Consider the following 16,915-nt stretch of genomic DNA (forward strand, 5'->3'; position numbering starts at 1 on the left):
AAAAAAATACATGAAAATCCAAGACAGCATTTACTTACCACTGACTCTGCTCAGTGCCAAAATTATATCATCATACACTGTGGAGGGAAAAAAAAGAAAGAAAGAAAGAAAGAAAGAAAGAAAGAAAGAAAGAAAGAGAAAGAAAGAAAGAAAGAAAGAAAGAAAGAAAGAAAGAAAGAAAGAAAGAAAGAAAGAAAGAAAGAAAGAAAGAAAGAAAGAAAGAAAGAAAGAAAGAGAGAGAGAAAGAGAGAAAGAAAGAAAGAAAGAAAGAAAGAAAGAAAGAAAGAAAGAAAGAAAGAAAGAAAATGTACCATCAAAATTTAATCAAAATATAGCTTTGTTATGCTTAGTTTAATTAAAGTGATATGGGAAATCTTCATATCCTCAGGCAAAGAAAACCATTAAAATTGTAACAGGTGTACAAGACAAATTGGAGACTACCTGTGTACAATATATGAACTCTGCGCTGTGTCAGTGAATGTACCCACTGCATGCAATGTCTGCCATGTGCTGTCAGATCTTTGGCATTGTATCCTTCATGCCAGAAACAATAAAAGGTCATTAATTTGACAGTTCACATTCAGAGGAGAGTGCAAGGGAAATAAAAAATCATCAAATTCTTGGAGAAAACCATACCCATCTGTTCCCAGTAGCAGAGCACTTGGCAAATATAAACTTCTTGAGAGGAAATAGAATAAATCAGGTATCAAACTTTTAAAAAATCACAGTACTGGTGGGATGCTGGAAGGGGAGAGCATTATACAAAAAAATAGAAGATTGGAGCACTTTCTTGTAAGATGGAGAACCACAGTATCTTCTGTTTATTCCAGTGGTCAGCATAAACTTTACTTGAGAATCCTACTCTGCTGAATAGCAATTCATTTAAGAGCATGAACATGTTTTTCTCTACAACTCAGTCTGTTTTTTCACAGTTTCTGAATTACAGCTTTACAGTTTTATAGTCAGAATAACAGTCAGTTCCCACTGAGACTCCTACCTTAGTATATTTGAAAGACTTGATGCTAGGTCTTTTGTAGGCATTAAAACTTACCGAACTTGACAAAGAGCTCTTTACAAAAGATCCCACATAAAAGGTGGTTCCTGCTTGATTAAAATTTACTTCACTTCTTGCCTTTAATGGTGCTAGCAAGTAATCATTATAAGGCAAAGTGTCACCCCTTCTAAACTTGCCATCTGCAGTTGAGGCCTCAATGCCACAAGGAAGGCACTGGAATATGAAGAACCCCAAATACGCTTGCTAGCTTGCAATTTGCAAAGGTAGCTTTTGAACATCTCTTGAGATAATGTAGAGCATTACTTTGATACAGTGAACTGAATATTACCTTTTCCTGATAATTCAAGAGTAGAGACATCATGACCTCTATCATCTGACAGTGTTGCCTTATAAACTCCTTCATCCTTGCGAGACAACTACAAGAAAAGCACAAGATGTTTACTGACCAACTTGATATGAATATATTTGCTTAATCTCTGCACGCTTCTCTAAATGAAACAACAGGCATTGTACTGCAATTAACTTACTGTTGAATAATCTTGCCAGAGATAAGATGGGAAACTATAAATGGCTTCTACATGTTTTTTTAAGCAGCAATATCTAGTTCCTAAGCCTAAAATGTAATTCAAGTTCCATTCAAATGCCTTAAGAATTGTGGGTTTTCTTTCCCTCTTCCTCTTGTTCCATAGAGACAAACAGGATTGATCCTTATCAGCAGAAACTAGAAGTAGCTTAGTAAGATGCAAAAGAGGGTAACTGCAACTCACACAAATTTTAGAAATGCCATTTTTATTCACTTGAAACTATTGTCTTTTTGGAGTCATTATGTGCAGAGTAAGACAGTGCATCTATTCCCTTTAACTTCTCAATAATCAACTAAGTGGATTTCTTCAAGCAGCAGCTATCGTCAAATTACATGCATACTACAATAGTGCATTCATTAACGTTAGAAAAATTACATTCTAAAAACTAACAAAGTGATACTGCCTTAAAAACAGTAGTTTTTTGTTTGTTTGTTTGTTTAATTAATTTGAAAATTTAAAGGAAAATATATACTTACTTACTTATATTCAGGTTGGAAGCTGATTAACTGAATCTTAGATTTATACAAGCCCACAAGCAAGTAATAATAGGAAAAGTATTGTGAAGTTAAACGACAAGTAACGACAGCAATTCAAGACAAGATGAAACCACCCTCTCTCCAAAAAGTCTACACTTTACACACAGGAAAATAAAGCCACTGGAAAGCCAGTATACTATTGCAATTGAAAGGAAGGGAATAAATTATAAAAACATGAAGACAATAAAAAAAAAAACACTAAATAAATAATTAAACTGAATGCACTTTATGCTGAAAACACAAAGACTTGATCCAGGGGTTACTTCAGCAGCTGAGAAAGAAAGCAACTACTCAAGATAAGGTTTTAGTCAGAAGTTATTTTTCTTGCAAGACGATAAATCTTAAAAAGCCATATACCTTAGGAAATAAAATGAAGACAATTGTAAAATACAAAGTGCTGGAACAAACTGAAAAATTAAGGAATAAGGAAAAAAAAGAAAAAAAAAAAAGAGTTCACCAAAGGATTTTGAAGTAACTTAAGGATGACATGTCTGAATTTATAACAAAAATGTATACTCTTTTACTAGCAGTAACTACTTATTAGCTAATTGAAGGGTAGAAAATATGCCTTTTCTTAAATTTTTTCATAGAAATCATGATAGCTGGTTGAGTGATCTGCCTGGCAAATCTATAGGACATCAAGCAGAAGCTGTCATTTCTAATCAGTAGGTGATACTGTACCTTGGGAATAGTGAGGTGACATTCTCCTCTCTGCAGATCAGGCACCTCATCAACATCAATCCCAGAACCATTCCTATACCACTTGAAAACAGTCTCCTTCTTTGTATTTGCAACCTGCATAACAGAAAAAGGCACATAGTCATGGTTATCCTGATGAAAGATACTCTACTATACCTGGTCACAAAAATACTTGCAGCATAAGAAGCCAATTTTTTATAACACATGTCAAATCAAGTTAAGTAAAAAAAAAAATCCAAACCAAGTCCTGTTCAGCAGAATGTTATTCCTACATAATTTATTTGCAGCATAGAACTGGTCGGAAGTAGGTAGCTTAGAGCTTCAGAGCACTGTCAAATCCTTGAAGACAATTCTGTCAGTCTGTTCCCTTAAGGAAGAGACTTGTTATCTGGCTGCAATTTGTCTAGAGCTATCTGTAAAAAATATATTAGAAATAAGAGCTGCTGAAATTTCCTCTGTCCTCTGTGTTTGCCACATGTCTCCAGAGACCTATAACACAGAATCTAGACCCTATTTGGGAGAACATTCAGTCAATTTGAATTATCCTGGCTACGTAAGCCATACCTTTCATGGCAGCACCACAAAGAGCCATTGAAATTACAATTCCATAAGCATTTGAGACTTCAAAATTGTAAGCAGCACTAGAAATCCTTTTTTCCACCACGTGTCCATTCACGTGGTGAATACAAAGACTTGAGGAATCCTACAAATTAGGATTGTCTCTTGATACAAAAGAATTTAACAAAGTGGTGTAAATGCAGAAAAGGTTCTTGAAAGCCAAAATTTTGCTGTAATAGTGGCAGGGCAGCTGATCTGAGCAATACGTACATAGAGTACAGGTACACCTCATGTACTATTATAATTTGGAAATATAAATTGTGCATTAGAAACACTTAAAATATTGCTGGATGAATAGCATAGAAGTATGAATTCAAAGAAGCCAAAAGCTCAGCTGTGACTAGAAACCTTGGAAACATATTTTACTTTTCTCCTTTTCAGAAGTACTAGAGTTTATTTGATGTTTCTATCCTCATTTCATTCCAAAAATCACATAAATGCAGTGGTATTTGTGTGCCTATCCTGAATCCCCAGTCACAGAATCATAGAATCATAGAATCAGCAAGTTTGGAAAAGATCTGCAAGACCATCTCTCAGAGAGGAAGTATTTCTCAATGTCCAACCTGAATATCCCCTGGCACAACTTGAGGCCATTCCCTCTAGTCCTATTGCTAGTTACATGGAAGAAGAGACCAACTCCTACCTCACAACAATCTCCCTTCAGGTAGTTGTAGAGGACAATAATGTCTCCTTGAGCTTCCTCTTCTCCAGACTCAACAATCCCAGCTTCCTCGGACACTCCTTGTAAGATTGTGCTCCAGACCCCTCACCAGATCATTGCCCTTCTCTGAAAATGCTTCAGGGCCTCAATGTCTTTCTTGTAGAGAAGGGCCCAAAACTGAACATCCTACTCAAGGTGCAGCCTCACCAGTGCTGAGTACAGAGGGAACATCACCTCCCTGCTCCTGCTGGCAACACAGTTTCTGTATAAGCCAGGATGCCATTGGCCTTCTTGGCCACCTGGGCACATTCCTGGCTCATTTTCAGCCAAGCATTGACCAACACCCCCAGGTCTTTTCCTCTGCACATCTTTCCAGTCATTCTGCCCCACACTTGTAACATTGCCTTGCTTGTTGTGGCCAAAGTGCAGAATCCAGCACCTGGACTTATTGAACTTCATCCCATTGGTCTCAGTCTAGCTATCCAGCCTGTCCAGATCCCTCTCCAGGGCCTCCCTATCTTCAGGCAGATAACTTCCTCCCAACTTGGTGTCATCTGCAAACCTAGTGTGGGTGCACTCAATCCCCTCATTCATTGGGAAGGATATTAAACAGGACATGCCCCAGTACCAACCCCTGGGGAACACCACTTGTAACTGGTCACCACCTGGATGTCACTCCATTTATCACCACTCTTTGGGCCAGACCAACCAGCAGTTTCTTTATCCAGCAGAGAGTGTCCAAGTCTGTCCAAGTCACAGGCTTCAGCTTCCCCAGGAGAATACCGTGGAAGACCGTGTTGAAGGATTGCTGAAGTCTCGGTAGACTATGTCAACAGCTTTTCCCTCATTCACCAGCTGGGTCATTCTATCATTGAAGGAGATCAGGTTGTTCAGGCAGGACCTGCCTTTCATGAACCCATGCTGGCTGGGCCTGATCCCTTGGTTGTCCTGCACATACTGTGTGATCTCCCTCAAGATGATCTGCTCCATAACCTTTCCTAGCACAGAGATCAGGTTGACAGGCCTGTAGTTTCCCGAATCCTCTTTATGACCCTTCTTGTAGATGGGAATCACGCTGGCAAGCCTCCAGTCCTCAGAGACCTCTCTGGTTGACCAGGAACGTTGACAGATGACAGAAAGTGGCTTGACTGTCACCTCCACCAGCCCCCTCAGCAGTCTTGGGTAGATCCCATCTGGCCCCATGGACTTGTGGCAGTCCAGGTGGTGTAACAAATCTCTAACAGTTTCCACCTGAATCATGAGGTGGTTTATTCTGTTCCCCATACAAGACTTCCAGGTCATAGGGTAGGGTATCCCCAAGTTAACAAAGCTTTGGTAGAAGGACATAGCTGGCAAGATATTTCTTAGTCCCCAGGCAGTCACTTAAGAAAATCTTGAAAAATAACTAAACAAATGGATACTGGGCATCCTAGAAGTTAATTCTTTTCTGTATATATATATATCAAGTGGCTTGCTTAGAGGAAAATACATACACAAATTTTTAAATTTTTTACATTAGAGGAATCTTACTCTTGATGAAGAGCTCTACAAAAACTCTCTATAGAGGTGACCAGATATGACCAGATATAGACCAGATACGAGGAACTTTTTTCTGCTCTCTCTCCTAGAAGCTCTTTTGTTTGCTCTCTCCTAGTTTCTGATAGGTCTTTAAAATCTGCTCACTGTAATCACATATACTGCTGCTTAATAATTAGTGTGGTTGCTATATGCCTCTGACAGTGTATGGGTTCGCAATCTGGCCCAAAGCAATGTCTTGCCTGAAAAAATGAGAAGCATTTTACATTTACCAGTAACTATAAGGTGGCTGTTCCTGTAGCCGTATGACATGAGTGGCAATTTAATTTGAACAAAGCCTGAAGGAAAAAACCTTTAATGTTTTTCAACAGATTTTCATCAAAGACTGTTAGCACTCAATCTGACAACAAATACACTGAGATTCAGACACAAGCAGTTTGCAGCATGGAAGTTATTTGATGTTGACATTGACTAAGAAAAGTTACCTTTTTTACTGTTTAGTCAGACACCAAAAATCTTGCTTTTAATAGGTACAGTATAAATAATAGTCAAAGATATGCAAGAATAGGTAGCTTCCAAACATTCTGAAATTTAGAATTTCTTGAAGAAAAATGACAGTAGATGCTGGCATGTATAGAAAAATAAGCATGCAATAAAGAGAAAACACCATCAAATTGTCATTCAGATGGATAAACATATCCCTCTGTCATTCAGAGTCTACAATACCAATAATAAGATAATTAGAATTAAATTTTAAGTAAAGATTCAGTCAAGTCCAATCTCACAGAAAGGAAGTGGTTCTGGAGGTACTGTATACTTCTTTCGATGTGTTATTATATAACACAATCCATATTTGTTCATTATTACTGTTATGAACCTGGATCGTACTATCAGTTCTCTGCCCTACCTAAGCACCCAAGCATCCAGTTCCCAAACACCCCATTTCATACAGACTTTCATAACATCCTGGCCAAAAGCCCTCTCTTGCAGATCACAGCACCTCCTTCACATTATCCCAGGCTCTTTCAAGAGGTGAAAACACCTGTGCAAACTATATTTGCACACAGGCACTAGACAGAATCTAGAAGAGACCTGTGCCGAGTGCTAAGCAGCCTGTGCATGCTCAGTCTTCTCTACAGGAAGCCAACTGAGCAGTGTGAATATAAGCCACCCTGAAGGATATGGTCTGGAAAGGCAGAGATTGCTCCTTGGGCATTTTATTATTGCAAATATAGATTGAGGCAGCAGCACTTCTAACTTAAATGTCTGGTACCTCACATGAGACAAATACAGACTTAATTGTTCAACTTCCTCCTATGTATAAAAATTAGTTAGAGTCATAATCAACAATGGTCTGAACCTAATGTCCAGTCACACACTAACAGTAATAAATATTATAAGGTCAACAGCATAGTTAAAATGATGAGTTTGCAGACAGCCCACATCCTAGATTACATTTAAATAAAATTTTCTGACCCTATGAACAAAAGACACAGCAATGAAAAGCATATCAGCCTTTCACAGTGGTATAAACAGGCTCTACAGTCAAAAAATGAAGGATAATTTCAGATTAATTTGTAGAGAGTTAACAATAGTATAATTCAACAATACAACTCCACATGTGAACAAAAGGATAAGCAGAGTTCATGCCTGAGGCAAATGCATGTTGAGATTATAAAGTGCTGCAGCTATGCATTTCAGTACTAGCAAAGATACCACATTAGCTAATGAGCCATGGTGGTAAAATCGGGGCTCACCAAGTGGCAGCTTCACCACTCAGGTCAGTTCTGCTGGGAATAAGTTGAGGTTAAAGGCCTCCTAATTAGTGAGCAGAGAGAAGAAATAAAAAGATGCATGTGAATTACTCATAATGAGTGATTCAAGTTGGTCTAATTAAAAGTCAAAAATTTATTCAAAAGAAATGGAGAAAATGAATACAATAGAGTATGTGCTACAGGAAAAGACAGTGAAGAACAGTTTGGTGCTTACTGAATTAAATTAACTTAGCTTGAGGCCTTAATTGAGGCCTTAATTGAGGTCTCCAATTAGTCTTTCTAGAGAAGAGCAACGAAAGTGTAAACACATCATTTTAGAATGGCATATAAGACCTTAACAGCAGAAGTTACTCTGAATTCTGTGCACATTAGCTTTCAAAAGAATCAAATGTCATCAGCCATATATAATAAAAATCCTGTTTTATAACACTAATTCTAAAACTTTTGTTACATGTTTGGCTACATTTCATTAAATTATATATATATATACACACATATATATATTAGTAGAAGAACATCCTAATCAGAAAACAGCGAGGAAAGAGTTTGAACTGAGACTACTTTTTGTGGAAAGAGGAAGAAGCTTTTAGGGCTGGTTATTGCACTTAATAATTTTATGGCTCACAATTATTATAAAAGATTAGATTATCCATTCACAAATACAGGCTGGGTGGAGAATGGCTTGAGAGCAGCCATGAGGAGAAAGATCAGGGGGTGTCAGTTGATGAAAGACTCAACATGAGCCAGCGGTGTGCACTTGCAGCCCAGAAGGCCAACTGGAAGAGAGTAGATTTTGACTCGTTTTACTGCTGAAAATGTCAGAAAGCGTGGTTTAAAATGTGTCTAAGAAGATTTAATTTCAAAAATATTAAAATCTTTCATTGCATTTTTCTCCTCAACTATTAAGCAACATATTCTAAAAAATATTTCAAGTGGATTTCCTCACCTTACAAGCAACCAGAACTTCACATTCTTCTGTAACTTCCCAATATAGAAACTCTGAGAAGTGGGGACCTAAGAAACAAAATAGTCTTAAATCATACGTTGTAGAAAGAAGGAAAGGATATCTGACAGCTCTAGTAGAAGAACCAAAAACAATAATAATTACATTCTAGCATCTCTATATCAGAATGATCAGAGGGCACTCCTGAATGCACAAAGGGAAAAATCCTGCTGTAAGTATTCACTGTATTAGCCCATATGTCTACTGTACCAGTAGAATCCTGAGGTGCATATCTGCTTGTAGAATAGGTCATGTAGCATTCCAAAATGTAAAAAGGCGAATGACACAAACAAGCTTGCTAAATATGTTCATGCCCAATTTCCAAGTAAGCATGGGAAAGAAACAAAATAGTTGCAATTAAGATGCTTTATTGAATGCAGGTGGAACTTGATAATGGACAAATGCATTCTGACACTCAGCCAATTGAATATTTGAAGCCAAAATACCATGCCAGACAATTTTTGTCCAAATTATTTGAAGTTTAAAAACATTCCTGTCCCCCACTGTGGTTCCAAATCCAAATATATATGCCCCTGAGAAAATTTATTGATATGTTTAGTCCTTTTGAAGTTGTTGTGGTTACTCATATCAGTAAATTCATGAATATGTTTTCATTTCTGTAGGATCAGAGCCTGTAATTGCTATACTCACATCTGAAATATGACAAATTTCTAGACGTTTGCTTACATCATTGAGAACTGAAACTCTTGTGAGTTTATGCAGTAAACAATTTTTTTTTTAAGATAGAGTATAACAATTACAGTACTTACTCAGAGAATTTTACCTAAGTTATTCAGAATAAATTATTTGTAATTATTGTCATTACATTCATTCAAAAAGTCATGTTCTTGACACGTAAAAAATACAAACTAGAGCTCAAACTCAATTCTTTCAGCATTTCACATTGATAGAATTCTGAATTAGCTATCTAGTAGTAATTCTTACTTATAGCTCAAAAAAATTTATAAAACATATCTAACAAACTGTAACCATCTAACAACTATATAACAAATACACATACATTTGGTTCCTGAAATTTGCCTGGATAGAATCCACAGGATTAGGCTTTTAATCTTCCTTGTCTGACTCTGTGCTGGCAGCTCTTCTGTCAGTTATAACGAAGGGACAACTTGTGTGCTTAAAACAAAACATGCTGAAGTGTTTTGCTGTATCAGAGCCTACAATAAACACTCTTCTTATGAATATTCAGCAAATATAACCTCTTATACGGATTTCCACTTTTTCTCTACTTAATGAAAATAATGTCACAATTTGCAAGTTTTAAATGACAATGTTGGAAAATAAGATCCATATTCAGCAAGAGTTCAATATCCTCTCCAACTGTGCAGTATACTCATCTTCTAATGAGGTTGTATGAAAGTTAGAAGCACCTATTATTCTCCAGGAATGCATCATTAGCTGCAAAATGGGCCTAAAGTCACCAATCTACTTTCTTACCTTGCTTCCTAAGGAATTCCTTTCGCTGGAGCTCAGACTCAGCCAATACCGTCTTAAATGCTGAATTTTAGAAGAGGTGAATAAATAATCAGTTAGTCATAAAAGTACTCAAGGAACAATTAAAGTTTATTTTTTCACGTGAGTCACAGTTTTAATTTTTCACTGAACTTACCATCTCCAATGAGAACTAATGAAGACTGATTTTTGGCCTTTCCATCTTGAATCTGTACTGTGTAGGTACCTTCATTGTCAATTGTAAATTTGTCCATCACCATTTCTATAATGCCACTTGAATGGTCACAACTTATCTTGTGCCTCTGAAATAAACAAGTAATAACTTTACTGTATCGTTAAGTACTTATGATTGCCTACCAAAGAAGACGTGTTTTGTAACTCCACTTTCACACTTAATTATTTTCATTTCCTTTTAATTATGTGCTATGAGAACAGGATACGATTGAGTCGACTGTTGTCAAACAAGGTCCCAGTGGTGGTGGAAACCTCTGTGTGCTGCTGCATTTGGAACCCTCAAATCATAATAATATGGATGTTTTACATTTAAAAATAATAGTTTACTGCACTATACATGTTTGGAGATATGCCTCCACAGCCAGCTGCATTACAGCTTCCAGTTCAACAAAGGGTTTTCCTAGTCTGAAGCAATATTCCTAGCAAATTCCACAGGTAGCTGGGATATTGTGTTTATAGGTACAGATGCAGAACTTCATGTACCCTATAGATGAATCTTCAGAACAAATTCAAGCCATTATAACTACTAAACACTTTCTGAAGTATATGTGGCAGGTTGATACTGGATCTTTTCTTACTTTAAAATATATATTTAGGGAGAGTATAATAATTTGCTCATTTTATGCTATGAATTCTTCCCAGAGAAGCCCAAAGACTAAGACCACGATGGAGAACTTGTAACTTGTATCTTCCTTGTTCAGATCCAACTGAACTGCCAGGAACTAAAAAGATCAGCAAAGTCCAGCAAAGGAAAATTAGATTTCTGTCAAAACATAGCTACGCACTACAGTCATTGGAGAATATTGAAAATACCAAATAACAACTTGAATTTCAAATGATTAAAATGATTTCACTGTTAATATCCTTTTAATGGGTGCTTTTTATTAAACATTCCAGAAAGATAACTTCTTAGCAGGAATCTTCAAGAAAACAGAAAACTACAAGCAAATATCCGACAATAATTGAAAAACATTTATTGAATTTACAAGTACTAATTCAGATATAAACATGATTTCCTAAGTAATATCCTCTTTCACTCAGTGAGTAATAAGTACGAGGACGGTGCATACTACTAACAGTGATACTGTTTGAATCTCAACTACAAAATTCCAAAAGGAAAACAACAATAATTCACAGAATTTATTTGGCGAATATTTTGGGGTGACAAATGTGGTCAAGGATACTACACACTAACTCTACAATTCATGAGGGGACAGAAGAGTATCACAGACTAGGAGGAGTTCTGTGCAGTAAATGACTATACACTCTGTAGCTGTTATAAGAGACAAGAGGCCTTATGAACAGAATATTTTGATTAACCTTCTTCTTGGAATCCAAAACCAGAAATAGTTAAAGCCAGAAGCAGACAAAGTTTAAGAAATGGGAAGGAAGAAGGAAGAAAACAAAATCTGATAGAAATGCCACTTATTTACCTATCTGGAACCAGTTCCTTAAGTGGAAGAAACGTTAAATACTAGTCTAGAATAAGAAAGAATGACTCCACAGATATGTCTTCAAGGGATGCCTCCTGGCCAGCTCCTGAACAGATGCAGGGCTTAATGTGAAGTTGCAAAGTATGCCCACTCACTTATTGCTTGTTTGGTACACTAAGTTACTAGCTGGGGACAACCTGTCAGACCAGTCATCTGAAGAACAGCTATAAGTGTGAGAGAATCTGCCACATTTGCAGCTACCTGAAATACCTATATATAGCTTAGACATAATAAGATGGCTACCATTTATTACTGGTACTTTCAAACATACCAGTAGTACCAAAAAAAAAAAAAAACAAAAAAACAATTTCAATTATATCAATTTCAATTATGTCAATATATCAATTTCAACTTGTAAAATGCTGCCAAGTTTGTAACTTAAAAAAAAAAAAGAAAAGAAAAGAAAATCTAATAAATAGTATATTATAAACGGTAAGGTATTACAGAACACCTGAAAAATGGTGAGTCAAAAGTACATAGAAGACTGAAATGAAAACGAGACAAAATCTGTAAATTCCCTAAAGGAAATAAAATAGAAAGCCATTTTTCAATATAATAGAAAAAATACATGGACACTAAAAACATGACATAAATCCATTCATGTCTTTTCACTCCCCTCATTCTTAAAACTGAAAAATCAGGAAAAGAAAAGATTATGTGATCATGAAATAGCAAAATAATCTTAAAATAGATTAAGAAAGTAGGACTAGATGACCTTTGTCCTGGTTTGTACTGAACAGTAATGATGCCTGTCCTCTTCTAAAAAATTCTCAATAACGAATACTGAGATTTGGGAATGAAAGGAACTGAGCACAGTTCATAAGGTAATTATGGGCTCCTGAAAATCTGAAAAGCGTTAGGAAGAGATGGTGATCAATTAGAAAAGAAGGGAATGTGTAAATGTCAGAGATTTATTTCTCTTATCCAGGACTCTGTGCAAAGCGAATCATTCCAAAACAATTATGATGTAGTATAACCAAAAATTAGAGGTAGGACTGTTTGCATGATAAAATATTTAACAGGATGGTGCCAGGAAACATTTTTAATACTGTATTATCATTGATGGAAATACAATAAGACTAATCTAATTTAAATCTTTGCTAGGTAACTGAAGAATGAAGAAAAAAATATCAGAATTAAACAAAGCAGTAGCCAACAGATTAATCTGGATAACTAATTATCAAATAAATACCTTAGAGGGAAGAGACTGAGGTATGCCATTTGCCTAAAATAACAAGGGTAAAGGCTTTTATAACTGGACATGCATTTTCAAATATATATTAAAAGATATACTATGAAAAGATAAGACTTAATAAGGAAAGTAGGTAGAAAAATTACTTATTTAAGTACTGATATATAAGACTGGACAAGATCAGCCAGTAGAGAGACCTGAAAAAAGAGAGCTAATAACAGCAGCAACCTATCAAGAAATGCAAATTCAAACTCTCTCTTATACTCTCTTGCCCGCAGAAGTCAAGGACAACACTCGCATTCATTTAATGAGTTTCCAGGGAGAATGTTAAATTGAGGTTTTCCAGAAGCAGAACAAAAAAAAAAAGCAAGGTGAATATTTTAATCTGATCCTTTATCACATCCCCAAAAAATATGGAATTTCTCACTTCGGGTAAAGAAAAAGATTTTAAAAGATTTAAATGACAGTTGATTAACTGAGACCTAGTTTGTTCCATTTTCATATTATTTCGAAAACTTACAGAAACTGTTCTCTGAGTAGGACCTAAAGGAAAAAAAAATTATCATTTTATTCAGTGTCAAGAATCAGACTACAATTCACCAGCACAACGGTCTATTGAACATGTTCAGTGACTTTAGCCCAGTCTCCAGGCAGGTTTTAAAGTGTAATTAGGCTTCTAACTATTGCCATTATGCAGCAAGATGAAGTTCAATGATTTTATGGGCACCATAAATACCAGGCTTTTATGTGACTTTCCACAAAAATATCATCAATCTCCAAAAGAAAATGTCACCTATGGGTTACTAATTAAAAAGGTGAAATAATGCAGCTCCACTTCAAGACTCTCCTGATGTCAACACTTTCAAAACATACGTGATCTAAAAATAGCTTACTGTGTTCCACTGAGACTGCCAAGACATAATATTGCCATTTCAATGCATTCTCATCACTAAATTCAGGTTTTCAGTGCTAGAGTTTATTATTTCTTGAAGTAAGAAATACAGAGGAGTATTCTGCTTAGAAAGCAAGTATATCATTAAAGGAAGTGCTTCTTGTTTTTCTATGTTATAAAAATACTGATAAGTTCCTCTGGCCAAAAACAGGCTTTGCAACCCCAAGAATAAACTGAATTTTTCAAATAGCTGCACTGTATGTGTATTCCTCACAGGAAAAGATATTTCCAGTGCTGAACATTATGGCCAGTAAATGAACTATATCACAGGCCCATAAGGACATGACCTTGCTTTCTTCACAGCCCAATCTTTTTAGTGTCCTTTAGCATGAAAGGACATCCTAGAGCTAACAAGCTTATGGTCTGCTCTTTCATCTCATGTAGCCAGTCAGTAACAATTCAATGTCTAGGCCAAAATTAAAAATATTAATAATAATTAAAGAAAATGAAAGTGATACCTTTCTAAACTCTAAAGCTTTTATGTCTATGACTATTCTTGCATGGTCAAGTGCCTCTCACATTATATATAAAACTGCCAGCGTTGGCTTCAGAGGGTCCGAAGGAGCAGTATTTCTTGATGGTTTGCAGTCAAAAACTGTACTTTGAAGCGGCTTTGTATGTCTTGACCAATTTTCCTAAAATGTTTGTGCACTACTTTTAATCAGATGTGTTTAATTAAGGGCCTACATTCTCCTTCTCTTTTCCTGTTGATCATCTGGCTCTGAAAAATGAGTATGGACTTCTGAGGGCTAAGTTTTTCTCTTTTTTTCCCCAAATATGATTACATTGATATTAATAAATTGGCTTTAAGCTATTAATATAAATGCGTTATTAATGTCTAAAGTTACATTAAGCAGATTCACAAATATATAGTAGTACTCAATATGCACTTACATCTCCGTTTTCAACTTCTTTATCATTAATAACAAATCTATAGGTAGAATTTGGTGATAAGCTTTCAGCTTGAATCCAGAAACGGACTTCTCCTTTATCAAGAACCTCATAAGCTAATTCTGATTTGAGAGGTATTGCTGCAGGAAAAAAAAAAAAAAAAGGAAAAAAAAAAAGCAATCAAAAGTCAACAATGTGTGAATTCTTTTAAGAAAAGGGACTATTGCAGTTAAACATTAATATCTTCCCATTACAGTTGGAATGCTGAATATAAAATTAATTTCATGCAGTGAAAAGACATCTAATGCAGTTTTTGGCTCATTTTTAAATTACTTTCTCAAAAGAGAGAGCAGAGTTTACAATTTACTGTTTGTATAATATTTAAGGAATAGGCTAGAAACAACTTATACTCTATTATCAAGTTGATCAGTGAAGCTGCCATTGTATCAGGAAATCCTTTTGACAATTTCATTCACTAGTATCTAATTATATTTATTTTAGAAGGAAAAAATAGATTCAGGTCTTCAACTTACTTGGATTCTTTATTTCATTGCTTATTGTCATCAAACGTTCCAATTCTGAAATTCAGAAAAGCACATTTTAATTTATTCTGAAAAACATAGCCAGAATACAATTGTCAAATAAGTTATATACGAGCATCAGCAAATAATCTCCTGAAGTTTATATGTGAAATACCCAATTTTCATTAGAAAATTATGCCCTAAATATAAGCTTTAATAAATTTAAAATTCTAATGCATGGATTTTTTATGAGTTCATTTTTATGAGTTCATTTTTCCTATTTCCTCTGCCCAATCACTGGAGGTGTTTGAGGCCAGGTTGGAAGGGATCCTGAGCAGCGTGATCAAGTGGGTCACAATCATGTCCACAGCAGAGGGATTGGAACTGAATGATCTTTAACATCCCTTCCAATCCAAGTCATTCTATGATTTTATGATTTCATGCATACCCTCTATTTTAAACTTCCTATGGGATTTAAACTAACGATGGGAGACAACAGCTCAAACAGTGCATAAGGCTTTTTTATCTACTGACATCCTTTCTGACAAAGTACCTGAAAATCTTGCTTACTATGGCAGGAAACGAGTGCAGCTTAGTCTGAAAAAGGTAAAGAAAATTCTGTCTAATGCACTACATTCTCATAAAGGCTGTGTGTATAGAAATCATATTATTAGGTTTTCAGACTAACCCTATTTTTCATATTCATTACTAATAAAGATTTGAAATATGAACATCATTGCCAATTCCAGTATTACTGAAGTGGGCAGTGAAATAATGGTTTTTAGTGCTGAGATACAAAAACAAACACTTGTGCAGGGATCCAGTACAAATACAGGCATAATTTTGAGTGAAGACAAAAGCTAAATGTATATTGGGAATCACTTTGTCTTGTATAGAAAAACCTTAGAAGATAGGACTTAGGGTAACAAGACCTATAAAGCATTTTCAGAGATACGCTTTAAAACTAAACCAATAGGAAATTACCATTATCAAATGTAGGCCTGCCTTTTCCAACAGTATTCAACAGAAATTTCAAAATACTGCAAATTTATCTTCCCTAGAAGAAGAGCATATTGATAACGATTAAGAATCTACATAAATGGTCCGTGTGCTGGATAACTTATTTTATTTTATTTTATTTTTTTTGTAAAAAAAACAACTTCTTGACATCGACTTTGAATGGAAGTTGAATGGAAGGACTGATGCTGATTGCACTGTGACAGAAATCCTGCCTACAAGTGGACTCTCACTCAGTCTCATTGCTTCTCTTTAAATGTCTTAAAAAGAAGGTAGCTGGAGGGAGAATCATGCTTAATTTAGGAACTCAACAATTGCAGACTGTGGATTAGAAAAGCTCCAAAAATATTTTTGTGAAAGAATAGCCAAGTTCTCTCTTTGCTTTTCACTTCCATAACCCTACATGGTATACCAAAGTCAGACTGAAGCAAATTCACTCCAATTCCAATGAAATAAAACAGCTACAACAAAGTAAAACAAAATTAATATAAGTTTATGCCAAAGGACGATTGAATCCAATAAATTTACATTTTGTTAAAGGAACATTCTTTTTCTCAGATTCTTCTCTCTAATTCTATGCACCTCACTGGTATTAAATTATATATATACAAAACTTCACTATTGTGACAATAAGAAAAATAATTAACAAACTGAAACCTGCTGTGATGTTGTTCTTTGTTTGCCCTTTATGCACAGGAAAGAATGGGAGGTTTGT

The 16,915-nt window shown here is 35.6% G+C and overlaps 1 protein-coding gene across 2 annotated transcripts in view; it reads right to left on the minus strand.

Annotated features, from left to right (window-relative positions):
• The window catches only part of MYOM2 (myomesin 2), a 75,678-nt gene that overhangs the window by 9,115 nt on the left and 49,648 nt on the right, over window positions 1–16,915 (minus strand). For both annotated transcript variants that reach the window (XM_090136298.1, XM_031610932.2), the window contains 8 exons: window positions 15,196–15,240; window positions 14,666–14,802; window positions 10,058–10,202; window positions 9,886–9,945; window positions 8,371–8,438; window positions 2,817–2,930; window positions 1,344–1,431; window positions 39–77 (listed from right to left, as the gene is read on the minus strand). In XM_090136298.1, coding sequence (XP_089992424.1) covers window positions 39–77; window positions 1,344–1,431; window positions 2,817–2,930; window positions 8,371–8,438; window positions 9,886–9,945; window positions 10,058–10,202; window positions 14,666–14,802; window positions 15,196–15,240 — 696 coding nt within the window. The remainder of the gene's footprint in view (window positions 1–38; window positions 78–1,343; window positions 1,432–2,816; window positions 2,931–8,370; window positions 8,439–9,885; window positions 9,946–10,057; window positions 10,203–14,665; window positions 14,803–15,195; window positions 15,241–16,915) is intronic.

Source organism: Phasianus colchicus, chromosome 2 (genome assembly GCF_987193195.1).
Source record: "Phasianus colchicus chromosome 2, bPhaCol1.hap1.1, whole genome shotgun sequence".
Classification (NCBI taxonomy): Eukaryota; Metazoa; Chordata; class Aves; order Galliformes; family Phasianidae; genus Phasianus; species Phasianus colchicus.